The 13131-nt window shown below is 42.4% G+C and overlaps 1 protein-coding gene across 5 annotated transcripts in view; it reads left to right on the plus strand.

Annotated features, from left to right (window-relative positions):
• The first annotated feature begins 383 nt into the window (after window positions 1-383).
• RCC1L (RCC1 like) overlaps window positions 384-13131 on the plus strand; it is a 51245-nt gene continuing 38497 nt past the window's right edge. For 4 of the 5 annotated variants that reach the window (XM_036280544.1, XM_036280545.1, XM_036280541.1 and 1 more), the window contains exons 1-2: window positions 507-830; window positions 11847-11976. In XM_036280544.1, coding sequence (XP_036136437.1) covers window positions 507-830; window positions 11847-11976 — 454 coding nt within the window. Of the gene's footprint in view, window positions 831-11846; window positions 11977-13131 lie in introns of all 5 variants that reach the window. The other variant, XM_036280542.1, reaches the window with a different exon arrangement.

Genomic DNA, 13131 nt, shown 5'->3' on the forward strand with positions numbered 1-13131 from the left:
AGGGGCTGCTAGCTCGCGGGGGCAGGTACAGCTGCAACTAGGTGAGAAATGACGAGGGACAGTGGCAAAGGGAGTGTAACAGGACAGGGGAGAGCACTACACTGGAGTAGCGCAGAGAGGGCCCCCCCTACGTTTTACCCCTGCTGATTGCTAAGAAGTGAAGAGCCTTGCAAAAAACAAAAACAAAAACAAATGCAGGCGCCCGCCGGAGCAGATGCTCAGCAAGCGTGCATTGTAGGGAAGGAAAGTGAGCGCAGGCGGCCTGAGGGAGCTCCGACTAAGGTCGCGCCCTAGCCGGCAGGGCCAGGCCCGGTCCCCACCGCCGGCTCATTCAGGTGCCGCGGTAACCGGCTCCGCCCAGTCCTCCACCACCCTGAGCCCTCGGCTCACCCCAGCGCCTCTGCCTTCAGCCAGTAGTAAACGTGGTCGCAGGCTCTTCCGCCGGGACGTCGGGTCAAGGGTCGGGCAAGATGGCGGCGCCCAGGAGCGCGGAGGCGTGAAACAGGATGGCGCTGGCGGCGCTGGCGGCGCGGGCTCGGCTGGAGCGCCAGCTGAGCGGGCCGGGGCCCGGGCGAGGGCACTGGACGGCGGCTGGGCGATCGCGGAGCCGGCGCGAGGCGGCAGAGACCGAGGCGGACGCGTCCGTGTTCCAGTATGTGGGCGAGCGCGCGACTCGCGTCGACCGCATCTTCGTGTGGGGCTTCAGCTTCTCCGGGGCGCTGGGCGTGCCCACCTTCGTGCTGCCCGCCTCGGGGCCCCAGTCCCGCGCCGGCTCGCGGCCGCGCCGCAGGATCCAGCCTGTGCCCTACCGCCTGGAGTTGGATCAAAAGGTGCGGGCCGCAGCGCCCCCACCCCGCACTTGGCCCCCTCCGAGAAGTTAGCGACACTGAGTGCTCACACTTCCGGGAGGGCGACCCCCGCGCGGCAGCCGACCCAGGAGGGGGAGGCGTTAGGTGCGAGTGGCCGGGATGTGCAGGTGTTGTGGCCCGCGTGTGTCATTTGCACCTCACCCCGGGAGTCGGGGTTATCACCGCAGTTACACGGAAGGAAAGGGAGGCTCAGAGAGGTTACGGGACAGGTTTCAGGTCCCACAGCTGGTAGGTGTACGCACAGTGGGATTCGCACTCGGGCCAGTGAGACTCCAGAAGTTAGGTGTGAGGAAGGACGACTTGAAAAGGTCCGAGAAGCCTGCAGGTGTGGGTCAGTGGTTGAGCATGGACCCATGCACCAAGAGGACGCCAGTTCGATTCCGGTCAGGGCACATGCCCGATGTGGGCCTGATCCCCAGTCCCGGGCATGCAGGAGGCGGCTAGACAATGTTCTTTCTCATCTATGTTTCTGCCTCTCCCTCTCCCTTCCTCTCTCTCTCTCTCTCTCTCTCTCTCTCTCTCTCTCTCTCTCGTCAATAAAGGAAAAAAACAGATAAATCAAAGGTCAGAGAAAATGTGGGCCTGCTGGAGTGGGTGAACAGTTCCGAAAGGAAATGTTAGCTGGAGCAGTAAAAGGAATGAGAGAGGAAAGGTGAGCGGTCTAAACACTAAATGGTTTGCACAGGAGGCCTTGACTTGAGTCCAGTTGAAAAGATCACAGCAAAGGACAACTTCAGCTGGGCGGTTATCTTGGAAGCCAGCACTCACAGAGCAAAAATGGATGCTTAGGGATGAATGGTTGGGGAAGTCTTGGTGAAGGATGAAAAAGATGCAGATTTGACCAGTTTGGTTCCTGACTTCTGTCAAGGATAACAAACGATCTTTTTTTTTATCCTCACCCGAGGACATTTTTTACCATTTTTTGTTCAGATAGAGTGGGAGGGAGAGAGAGAAGAGAGAGAAACATTGATGTGAAAGGGACACATCAAGTGGCTGCCGCTTGAACGACCAACCAGGGCCGGGGACAAACTGTAACCGAGGTACATGCCCTTAGCGCGAACCGAACCTGGGTCTCTCCGGACCGCAGGCCAATGCTCTAACCGCTGAGCCAAACGGGCCAGGGCACAAACGATCTTTTTATTTATTTATTTTTTAAATTTTTTGTTACAGATGTTTCTCCTTTTTTACCCCATTGACATCCTCCTCCCCATTCCCCCCTGCCCCGTCCCTGGCTTTGTTGTCCATGTCCATTGGTTATGTATACATGCATATAAGTTCTGTGGTTTATCTCTTTCCACGCCCCCCACCCCCTCTTCTGAGGGATGTCAGTCTGTACCCTACTTCCGTGTTTCTGGGTCTACCCTATTCCTCAGACTGTTATATTCATTATATTCCGTATATAAGTGAGATCATGTGGTATTTGTCTTTTTCTGCTTGGCTTGTTTCACTTAGGATAATACTTTCTAGGTCCCTCCATGTCGTCTCAAAGGATAAGAGATCTTTCTTTCCTACAGCTGCATAGTACTCCATTGTGTATATGTACCACAGCTTTTTTATCCATTCGTCTACGGATGGACACTTGGGCTGTTTCCAGATCTTAGCTATTGTAAATAGTGCTGCTATGAACATAGGGGTACATATATTCTTTCTGATTGGTGTTTCAGGCTTCTTAGGGTGTATTCCTAGAAGTGGGATCACTGGGTCAAATGGCAGTTCAATTTTTAATTTTTTGAGGTAACACCATATTGTTTTCCATAGTGGCTGCACCAGTCTGCATTCCCTCCAGCAGGGCGCTAGAGTCCCCTTTTCTCCACACCCTCGCCAACACTTGTTGTTTGATGATTTGTTGATGGTGGCCATTCTGACAGGTGTGAGGTGATACCTCATTGTTGTTTTTATTTGCATCTCTCTGATAATTAGTGATGTTGAGCATTTCTTCATATGTCTCTTGGCCATTTGTCCTGACAAACGATCTTTTTAAAAAAATTTTTTTAATTGTTAAGAAATACTTTTATTGAGTTTTACAGAGGGGGGGGAGGGGGAGCGGGAGAAACATCATCCATCAGCTGCCTCCTGCGCGCCCCCTGTTGGGTATTGAGCCCGCAACCCTGGCAGGTGCCCTGACCAGAGTCAAACCAGCATCTTTTGGTGCATAGGACAGTCAGTGCTCAATCCACTGAGCCACATAGGCTGGGCATAACAAACGACTTTTTAACTGAAAAAGGTAGATGAAGAGAAAGAGGAAATTTAAGCTCAAGGTGAATGTAAAGTTGGGTTGTTTACTTCTTAACATTGAGTTGTAAGAGTTATTAATGTATTCTGGCTGTAGGTCCTTAATCACATAAATGATGTGTGCAGATATTTTCTGCCAGTTTGTGGCTTTTCTTTTTTTTATTAATAGTGATCTTTGAAGAGCTAAAGTTTTTAATTTTGATGAAATTGAGTTGATTAGTTTTTCCCCTGTGAGTCATGTGTTTTTGGTATCTTATCTAAGAAATCTTTGTCTAATCCAAGCTCACAAAGGTAATTTTCCTGTTTTCTTCTAGGAGCTTTTTAGTTTTAGTTTTTATATTTAATCTGTGAGTCAGCCATTTGAGTTGAGTTTTTGTGTATGGTGTGGGATAAGGTTTTTTTGCATGTGGATGCCCAATTGTTTTAGCATTGTTAGTTGGACAGATTAACCCCTTCCTTATTGAATTGTCTTGGCACCTTTGTTAAAAATCAGTTGACTGTAAATGTAAGGGTTTATTTCTGGACTCTCAATTGTTTTTCATTGATCTGTGTGTCTGTCTTTATGCCAAAATTACACTCTTTTTATTACTGTAGCTTTTAAATAAGTTTTGAAATTGGGAAATGTAAGTGCTCCAACTTTGTTGTTGTTTTTATAAAATTGTTTTGGCTATTCTGGGTCTTTTGCTTTTCCATATGAATTTTAGGATTAACTCACCAATTTCTGAAAAAATACTTGTAGGATATTGATAGGAATTATGTTGAATCTATAAATTGATTTGGATCAAAATGCCATATAATAATTTTGTGTCTTCCAGTCTATGAACATGGAATGGCTTCCCATTTATTTAGATCTGTAATTTCTTCCAACTCTGTTTTGTAGTTTCCAGTGTACAGCTCTTGCCCACAAATGCATAGCCTCCCCTATTATCAAAACTCCCCTCCCCTACTGGTGCATTGTTACAATTGTGAACCTGCAGTGACACATCACAATCACCCAAAGTCCATAGTTTACACTGGGATTCATTTGGTGTATATTCTGTGGGTTTGGACAAATGTGTAATGACATTTATCCATCATTACAGTACTATACAGATTCTGTTCACTGCCCTAAAAATCCTCTGTGCTCCTATTCATTTTTTTATGTATGTTTTATATATGTTTACTGGTTTTAGAGAGCAAGGAAGAGAGAGAGAGAAAGAGAAACATCGATTGGTTGCCTCCCATACATATCCCGACCAGGGATCGAACCCGAAACCTAAGTATGTGCCCTGACTGGGAATCGAACCCGAAACCTTTTGGTGTATGATGACGCTTCAACCACCTGACCAGGGTGCTCCTATTCATTTTATCCTCCATACCTTATTATTTCTTCAAATACTTGTGCCCCTTTCTCTCCTTTTCTTCTGGGACTTCCATTATGTGTATGATTATATACTTGATGTGTCCCATGGTAGCTGAAGCTCTGTTTATTTTTCTTTATTCTTTTTCTGTTTCTCAGACTGGATAATCTCAATTGACCTAGCTTCAAATTTGGCTGCTCAGATCTTGTGAGAGCTCATCCAGTGAATTTTAAATTTAAGTTACTATACTTTTCATCCTCAGAATTTCTATTTAGTTCTTTTTTATAATTTCTATCTCTTTGTTGATATTCTCTGTTTGGTGGGACATTGCTCTCATACTTTCCTTTAGTTTTTGTGTTTTTTTAAAAAATAATTTTATTTATTTATTTTTTATCCGCACCCAAGAACATTTTTCTGTTTTTTGTTCAGATAGAGCGGGAGGGAGAGAGAGAGAGAAATGACGTGAAAGGGACACATCGAGTGGTTGCCACCCACATGACCCAACCAGGGCCAGGGACAAACTGCAACCGAGGTACGTGCCCTTAGCGGGAACTGAACCTGAGTCTCTCTGGACCGCAGGCCAACGCTCTAACCGCTGAGCCAAACCGGCCAGGGCACTTTCCTTTAGTTTTCACATGTGATTTCTTTTAGTTCTTTGAATGTATTTAAAATAGTTGACTTTAAAGCCTTTGTCTTAAGTCTAACATCTGGGCTTCCTCAGGAACTGTTTTTGTTGACTGCTTTTTTCCCCCCTCCTGTGTATGGGCTATAATTTATTGTTTCTTTCCATTGCTTGTGTTTTTTGTTGTTGAAAACTGGACATTAAAAATGATACAGGGTGGCAACTCTGAAAATAAAATATTCCCACCTCCCAAGGGTTTGTTGTTGTTGCTGTTTGTTGTTGTTTAGTGACTTCTTTGAACTAATTTGGTAACGTTTATATTCTTTGTCATATGTTACCACTGATGTTTCTATTCATTTAGCTTAGTGGACAGACGGTATTTGGACAGAGATTTCCTTAACAGCCTGTAAACAATACACCTCTCCATCTTTGGTAAAGAGTCAGGCCAAATTAAAGACAGCCTTGCAAGTGGGGCCTTCCAGGGAACCACCAGACAGTTCAAATGAGAATTCTCTGGGACTGGGGCTTTGATGTTTCAATACTATTCTGTATTCTGCCATTTTCAGTGGCTGCCAGATTGCTGATTTTCACCGTGATTATAAAATGTTGGTTTTCAAGGCTACTGCAGAGCTGCAGAGAGGTGAATGAGAGTAGAGCAAGTTAAAACACCTCAAATCATGCTGTTCTTGCTGAGATTAGGTAGCTTTTCTTGAGTAAACACTCTCCAGATTGCTGTAGGCCTTTGGTAAATTTCCAGAGTTCTGAAAAGTTGATTCTGACAGTATTTACCAGTTCTTATTGCTCCACCATTTTCACTGATGTTACTCAATTCATGTCCTTTTAATGTAATTTTTGATATGGTGGATTACATCTGCCATCTTGCTATCTGTTTCTGTATGTCCTTTTTCTTCCTCCATTCTTCCTTGACTGCCTTCTTTTGTGTTAAATGGGTATTTTTCTAGTGGACCTTTTTATTTCCTTTATTGGGTGTTTTACTATATATTTTTAGTTCTCTTTTTAGTGGTTGCTCTTGGGATTACAATATGTGTCTTAATTTATCACGATCTACTTTAGGTTAGTAGTGACCTAATTCTGAAAACTATAACAACTTTGTTCTAACATAGCTTCCTTTCCTCTTCTCTCCTTTTTGTGGTTACTCTGATATACATCATATCTTTATATATTTTAAGTTTACAGTATAATTCTGTAATTATTTTTTTATGCAGTTGTCTTAAATCATTTAAGAGAAGATAATTATACAATGTTTTATAATTCTTATGTTATTACTGTCACTGGTGCTATTTATTTCTTCTTGTGATTGTTAGTTAACATCTGTTGTCATTTCCTGAATGACTTCAGCCTGAAATATTTCTTTTTTTAAAAAATTGAAATATCGACATACAACATTGTGTAATTTTAAAGTATACAATGCGTTGACCTGATACATTTATTTATTACAACATGATTGCCACCATAGCACTAGCTTACATGTTCTACCATGTCACATAATTATTATTTCTTTTTTGTGGTGGGAACATTTAAGATTTAGTGTCTTAGGAACTTTGAAGTACATTACACAGTATTGTTGACTGAAGGACTTCTTTAGTACATGTTAAGGCAGGTCCACTAGCAGTGGATTTTCTCAGTCTTTGGGAATGTATTTTATTTTCTTTTTTTAAACATTAAAAAATATTTTTTTCTTTATTGATTTTTTTTTTTTGGAGAGGGAGAGAGAGATAGAAACATTGATGAGAGAGAACATTGATTGGCCGCCTGCTATGTGCCCCCCCACAAGGGATTTGGGCCACAACCTGGGCATGTGCCCTGACTGGGAATCCAACCAGGAACCTCTTGGTGTATGGGTTGACGCTCAACCACTGAGCACACCGGCCGGGTTGTATTTCATTTTTATTTTCTAAGGATAGTTTTGTTGGATATGGAATTCTTAGTTGGCAGTTTTTGTCCTTCAGTGCTTTGAATATGTCATTCTGCTGATTTCTGGTCCCTATCATTTTTGATGAGAAATTAGCTGTTAATATTGTTCCCTTGTACTTGATGAATTCATTTTCTTTTGATGCTTTTATATTTTCTCTTTCAAGAGTTCAACTGCGATTTATTGAGCAAGTTTGATCTGTAGATTTATGTTTTGCATAAAATTTGCTAAATTTTCTGCCATTAATTTTTTTCTTTGTTTTCAAATGCTAATGTTTATTCTTTTTTTTATTCTCACCCGAGAATATATTTCCATTTTTTGTTCAGATAGAGTGGGAGGGAGAGAGAGGAAGAGAGAGAGAGGAACATCTTTGTATATATGTACCACATCTTAATTCAGTCTTCTGCAGAGAACACTTAGGTTATTTTCATGTCTTTGCTATTGTGAATAATGCTTCAGTGAACATAGGGGTACATATAGCTTTACAAATAGTAGATATTTCAAAGTTTTAGGTAGATATACAGAACAGGATTGCTATGGCATATGGAAGCTTTATTCTTAACTTTTTGAGGAACCTCCATACTGTTTTTCATAGTGCCTGCACCAGTTTACATTCCTACTAGCTATGTGTGATGGTTCCCTTTTCTCCACATCCTTTCCAACAGTTGTTATTTCTTGTTCTATTGATAATTGCCATTCTAACAGGTGTAAAAGTAGTCTCTCATTGTGATTTTGATTTCCCTTATTTATAATTAATGATGTTGGACATCTTCATATATTTGTTTTCCGTATGTATATGCTATTTGGGAAAGTGTCTCTTCAGGTCCTCTGCCCATTTTTTTTTTTTTTTTTTTTATCCTCACCTGAGGACATTTTTCGATATTTTGTTCAGATAGAGTGAGAGGGGGAGAGAGAGAGAGAAACATCAACGTGAAAGTGACACATCGAGTGGTTGCCACCCACACGACCCAACCAGGGCTGGGGACAAACTGCAACCAAGGTACGTGCCCTTAGCGGGAACCGAACCCGGGTCTCTCCGGACCGCAGGCTGATGCTCTAACCGCTGAGCCAAACCGGCCAGGGCCCTCTGCCCATTTTTTAATTGGATTGTTTGTTTTTGAATAATATGAGTTATTTTATATATTTTGGATATTAGCCCCTTATTAAATGTATCATTTGCAAATATCTTTTCCCATTCAGTTGGTTGCCTTTTAGTTTTGCTGATGGTTTCTTTTACTTCCTATGCCTTTGGGGTCAAGTTCACAGAAAAACCCCTGAGACCAAGGTCCATAAATATAGTAACTGTGTTTTCTTCTATGTATTTTATTGTTTTGGATTTTATATTCATGACTTTAATCCATTTTGAGTTAATTTTGTACATGGTGTCAGGTAGCAGTCTAATTTCATTATTTTGCATGTGGTTTTCTAGTTTTCCCAGCACCATTTATTTTTTTATTATTTGTTTTTTTAATCCTTGCTCAAGGATGTGGTTTTTAAAAAAATTGTTTTTGAGAGAGAGAGAGAGAAAAACATTGATTGGTTGCCTCCTGTATATGCCCTGACCAGGGATTGAACTGCAATCTCAGTATGTGCCCTGATTGGGAATTGAACATGCAACCTTTTGCTGTACAGGGCGGTGTTCCAACCAGTAAGCAACCTGGCCAGGGCCCAGCACCATTTATTAAATAGATTTTCCTTTCTCCATTGTATGTTTTTGGCTCTGCCATTAATTCTTTAAATATGTATTTTTCCTGCCTTTTTCTTTCTCTCTTGCTCCTCTGGGACTCCAGTTATATAAATGTTGTTACGTTTGTTTTGTTATAGGTCTTTGAGGCGCTGTTCTTTTTCTTTTTAAATCTTTTTTTTCTTTAGAATGAATCATTTCTGTTGCTATTTCTTCAAGTTAACTTACTCTTCTGCCTTTTTTTTTTTTTTTAAAGTCTTTATTTATTTATTTATTTAATCCTCACCCAAGGACATTTTTCCATTTTTTGTTCACATAGACAGGGAGGGAGGGAGGGAGGGAGAGAGAGAGAGAGAGAGACATCGATGTGAAAGGGACACATTGAGTGGCTCCCACCCGCACGACCCAACCAGGGCCGGGGACAAACTGCAACCGAGGTACATGCCCTTAGCGGGAACTGAACCCGGGTCTCTCCGGACCACAGGCCATCGCTCTAACTGCTGAGCCAAACCGGCCAGGGCTCTTCTGCCATTTAAAAATATATATATTTTTATTGATTTTTAGAGGTAGAGGAAGAGAGAGGGAAAGAGAGATAGAAACATGGATAAGAGAGACGCTTCCATCAGTTGCCTCCTGTATGCCCTCCCTCCCCCCCGGGGATCGAGCCTGCAACCCAGGCATATGGCCTGACCAGGAATTGAACTAGTGACCTCTTGGTCCATGGGTCGATGCTCAACCACTGAGCCACACTGGCTGGACTTTCTTCTGCCATTTTAAATCTGCTGTTGAACCTATATAGTGAATTTTTTCTTTTGGTTATTCTACTTTACTACTCTAGAATTTTCTGTTAGGTGGTTAATTCTCTACTCAGCTTCCATATTTATTGAGTCACTGTCATCATATTTTCCTTTAATTCTTTAAACACAGTTTAAAAATTTTTTTTTTTTTTTATCCTCACCCGAGGACATTTTTCGATATTTTGTTCAGATAGAGTGAGAGGGAGAGAAAGAGAGAGAAACATCGACGTGAAAGAGACACATTGAGTGGTTGCCACCCACACGACCCAACCAGGGCTGGGGACAAACTGCAACCAAGGTATGTGCCCTTAGCGGGAACCGAACCCGGGTCTCTCCGGACCGCAGGCCGACGCTCTAACCGCTGAGCCAAACCGGCCAGGGCCAGTTTAAAAAATTTTATTGAATGATAGTTCATTAATGTCTTTGACAAATTTGACATCTGGGTTCACTTAGTGTGAGTTATGCCCCCCCAGTATAAGTCACACTTTTTTGTTTCTTTGCATGTCTTATACTGTTTCATTGAAACTGGACTTTTTGATGGTATATTATTTGCATTCTGGAATCAGCTTCCGCTTATTAGTTCTGTGACTATATTTAGGCAAGTTACTTAACCTTTAATTGGTGCTAAAAGGAACCTTGTGTCAACTGATTATTGTTGGTGCCAATTCAATACCAACTTGAGTCCTCAGTTTGGGGTGCAGTGAGGATCCCTTATTCACTGCAAACAGTGATACTGCATGACTGTGAGGCTGCCCTGGGGCCAGGCTGCCCTAAGGCCAGGGCCTTTTTCAGCTAAGCAGCTCTGCTGTGCATTGTTCTGCAATGGTGTACTTTGTTCAGCTCCACTGTGCACTGGTCTGCTCTGCTCTGCTGTGGGAGGACATCTTCAGTGTTTCAGCTCAGTCTTCAGTGGAAAATGTGCTCTCTGAGCCAGAAGGGAGTTGACTTATATGGAAAGGCAGGAGTCCCTGCCCCTGATCTTGGATTGGTCTATCCTCATACAAATTAGGGTTCCAAACCCTCCCAGTTTGGCCCAAAAGGCACTATCCTGATTGATCAGAATAGAGCTGTTCTGATTGGTCAGAGCTGTGCAGCTTTGATTGGATAGGGGAAGCCTCGTTTTTATTGGTTGAAATAGGATTACAGGAAATATTTTTTTCACACTATTTATTTATTTATTTTTGTTACAGATGTTTCTCCTTTTTTCCCCCATTGACACCCTCCTCCCAGCCCCACCCCCCCCTCTGACATTGTTGTCCATGGTTATGCATGTATGCATATAAGTTCTTTGGTTATTCCCCCTCCTTACTTCCCCCTCTTCTGAGTTTTGTCAGTCTGTACCCTACTTCTTTTTCTCTGGGTCTATTTTGTTCATCAGCTTGTTTTGTTCATTATATACAGGAAATTTTTTTTTTTTTTATCCTCACCCGAGGATATTTTTCCATTTTTTGTACAGATAGAGTGGGAGGGAGAGAGAGGAAGGGAGAGAGAGAGAGAACATCGAGTGAAGGGACACATCGAGTGGCTGCCACCCGCACGACCAACCAGGGCCGGGGACAAACTGTAGCCGAAGTACGTGCCCTTAGCGGGAACCGAACCCGGGTCTCTCCGGACCGCAAGCCGACGCTCTAACCGCTGAGCCAAACTGGCCAGGGCTATACAGGAAATTTTTATAAGGGCTAGTTCAGTTAGTAGAAACACAGTGCAGGCCCGAAGGTCAGTGCAGAGGCAGGCAGTTCAGTTCAGGCTTCTCTGTGAAGTTCAGTTTGTGTGAGAGCCCTCTGTGCAGAAATGGCTGCTGGGCTCTGTGTTTTAATATTTGAGTCCGGTTAGCATCCAGGACCCCTTCTTAGTAGGTGTCTCCCCCCACTCAGGGTTCACACTTGATTTTCTCATCTATCAAATATTACTACTAGTAGTACCAATAATAATAATAACTACATTAAATCAGATCCTATTTACTGTAAGGGATTTAGCTGTACTAACTAATTTAGTCCTCACAACAACCCAATGAGAGAGATACTTATTGTCTCTTTTACAGAGAGGGAAACAGATATAGAAGGGTTAAGTAATCTTTCTCAGGTCACACAGCTAGTAAAGGGTAGAGCCAAGATTTAAACTGAGGCAGTCTTCAACTTAACTACTATGGGCGAGTGGGAATAATGATTATAACTAGTTCATAGGGTGATTGTAAAGATTAAATGAGAGTTAATACATATCAAACACTTAACACATAGTAAATGGTGAATAAATGTTAGTTGCTATATTAATAGGATGTGTTCTTAGGTTGGATAAATAACCTGTCATAAACTGCCGAAAATAGCTTGATATCATAATTCAGTTAATGTCTTATGGAAACTCTTTTTCAGATTTCATCAGCTGCTTGTGGCTATGGGTTCACATTGCTGTCCTCTAAAACCAAGGATGTTACAAAAGTCTGGGGTATGGGACTCAACAAAGATTCTCAGCTTGGATTTCACAGGAGCCGGAAAGATAAAAGTAAGTATTCTCACCTTGGCTTTTTCTGCTGTGATTGGTCTGAGAACTCCCTTTGGATTGTCATGAGTATCATTACATAAACCAAAGTATAACAGCAAAATAGATGCAGTCTTAAAGGGATGTTGTTTGAAACCATCTGGACTGGATTGTTTTTCAGCCTCTTTGGTAATAATATTGAACCTTTCCGTGGCCAGTCTGGCTCAGTGGTTAGAGTGTTGGCCTGTGGACTGAAGGGTCACTGGTTCAATTCCAGGTCAAGGGCACATACCTGGATTGTAGATTTGATCCCTGGCGCTGGTGGGGGTCATGTGGGAGGCAACCAATCAATGTGTTTCTCTCTCACATCTATGTTTCTCTCTCTCTTGCTTCCTTTCTTCCTTCCACTCTATCTAGAAAGCAATGGAAAAATATCCTCGGGGGAGGATTAAAAATAAATAAATAAAAATAATATTGAACCTTTAGTCAAAAAGGCAAGTTGTTAAGTAAAGATGTTCCTGTTTGGTCCCAAAGAGATGACCTATTTTTCCTAGCTTGGAGATAGCCTGCAGTACTCTACAGTACCTAAGATATGGTCTGGGGGAAAAAGTCAGTGCAGTTCTTAAGATAGAGGTTTTATTCCAGTTACTTGAAAGTTGGCTTATAAAAATGTTAGAAATTAGGTATGATGACATTTTTATTTTTTTAATATATATATTTTTAAGTGTCTTTTTATTGATTTAATCCTCACCCGAGGATATTCTTACATTTATTTTCAGACAGAGTGGAAGGGAGAGAGACAGAGAAACATCAATTGGTTGTCACCTACATGACCCCAACCGGTGCTGGGGATGAACTGTAACCTGGGACTCTTTGGTCTGCAGGATGACGCTCCAACTGCTAAGCTAGCCCAGAGCCAAACTAGCCAGGGTTGATTTTTTTTTTTTTTTTTTTTTTTTAGAGAAAGAGGAAGGGAGAGAGAGAGAGAGAGAGAGAGAGAGAGAGAGAGAGAAACATTGATGTGAGAGAGATACATCAATCAGCCACCTCATGCATGCCCCCCATTGGGGATCGAGCCCACAATCCGGGCATGTGCCCTGACCGGGAATTGAACCGGGGCCTCCCAGTTCATGGGACGATGTTCAGTCCTCTGAGCCACACCAGCCAGGCTATAATGAC

This window comes from Molossus molossus, unplaced genomic scaffold (assembly GCF_014108415.1).
Source record: "Molossus molossus isolate mMolMol1 unplaced genomic scaffold, mMolMol1.p scaffold_m16_p_3, whole genome shotgun sequence".
NCBI classification, from domain to species: Eukaryota; Metazoa; Chordata; class Mammalia; order Chiroptera; family Molossidae; genus Molossus; species Molossus molossus.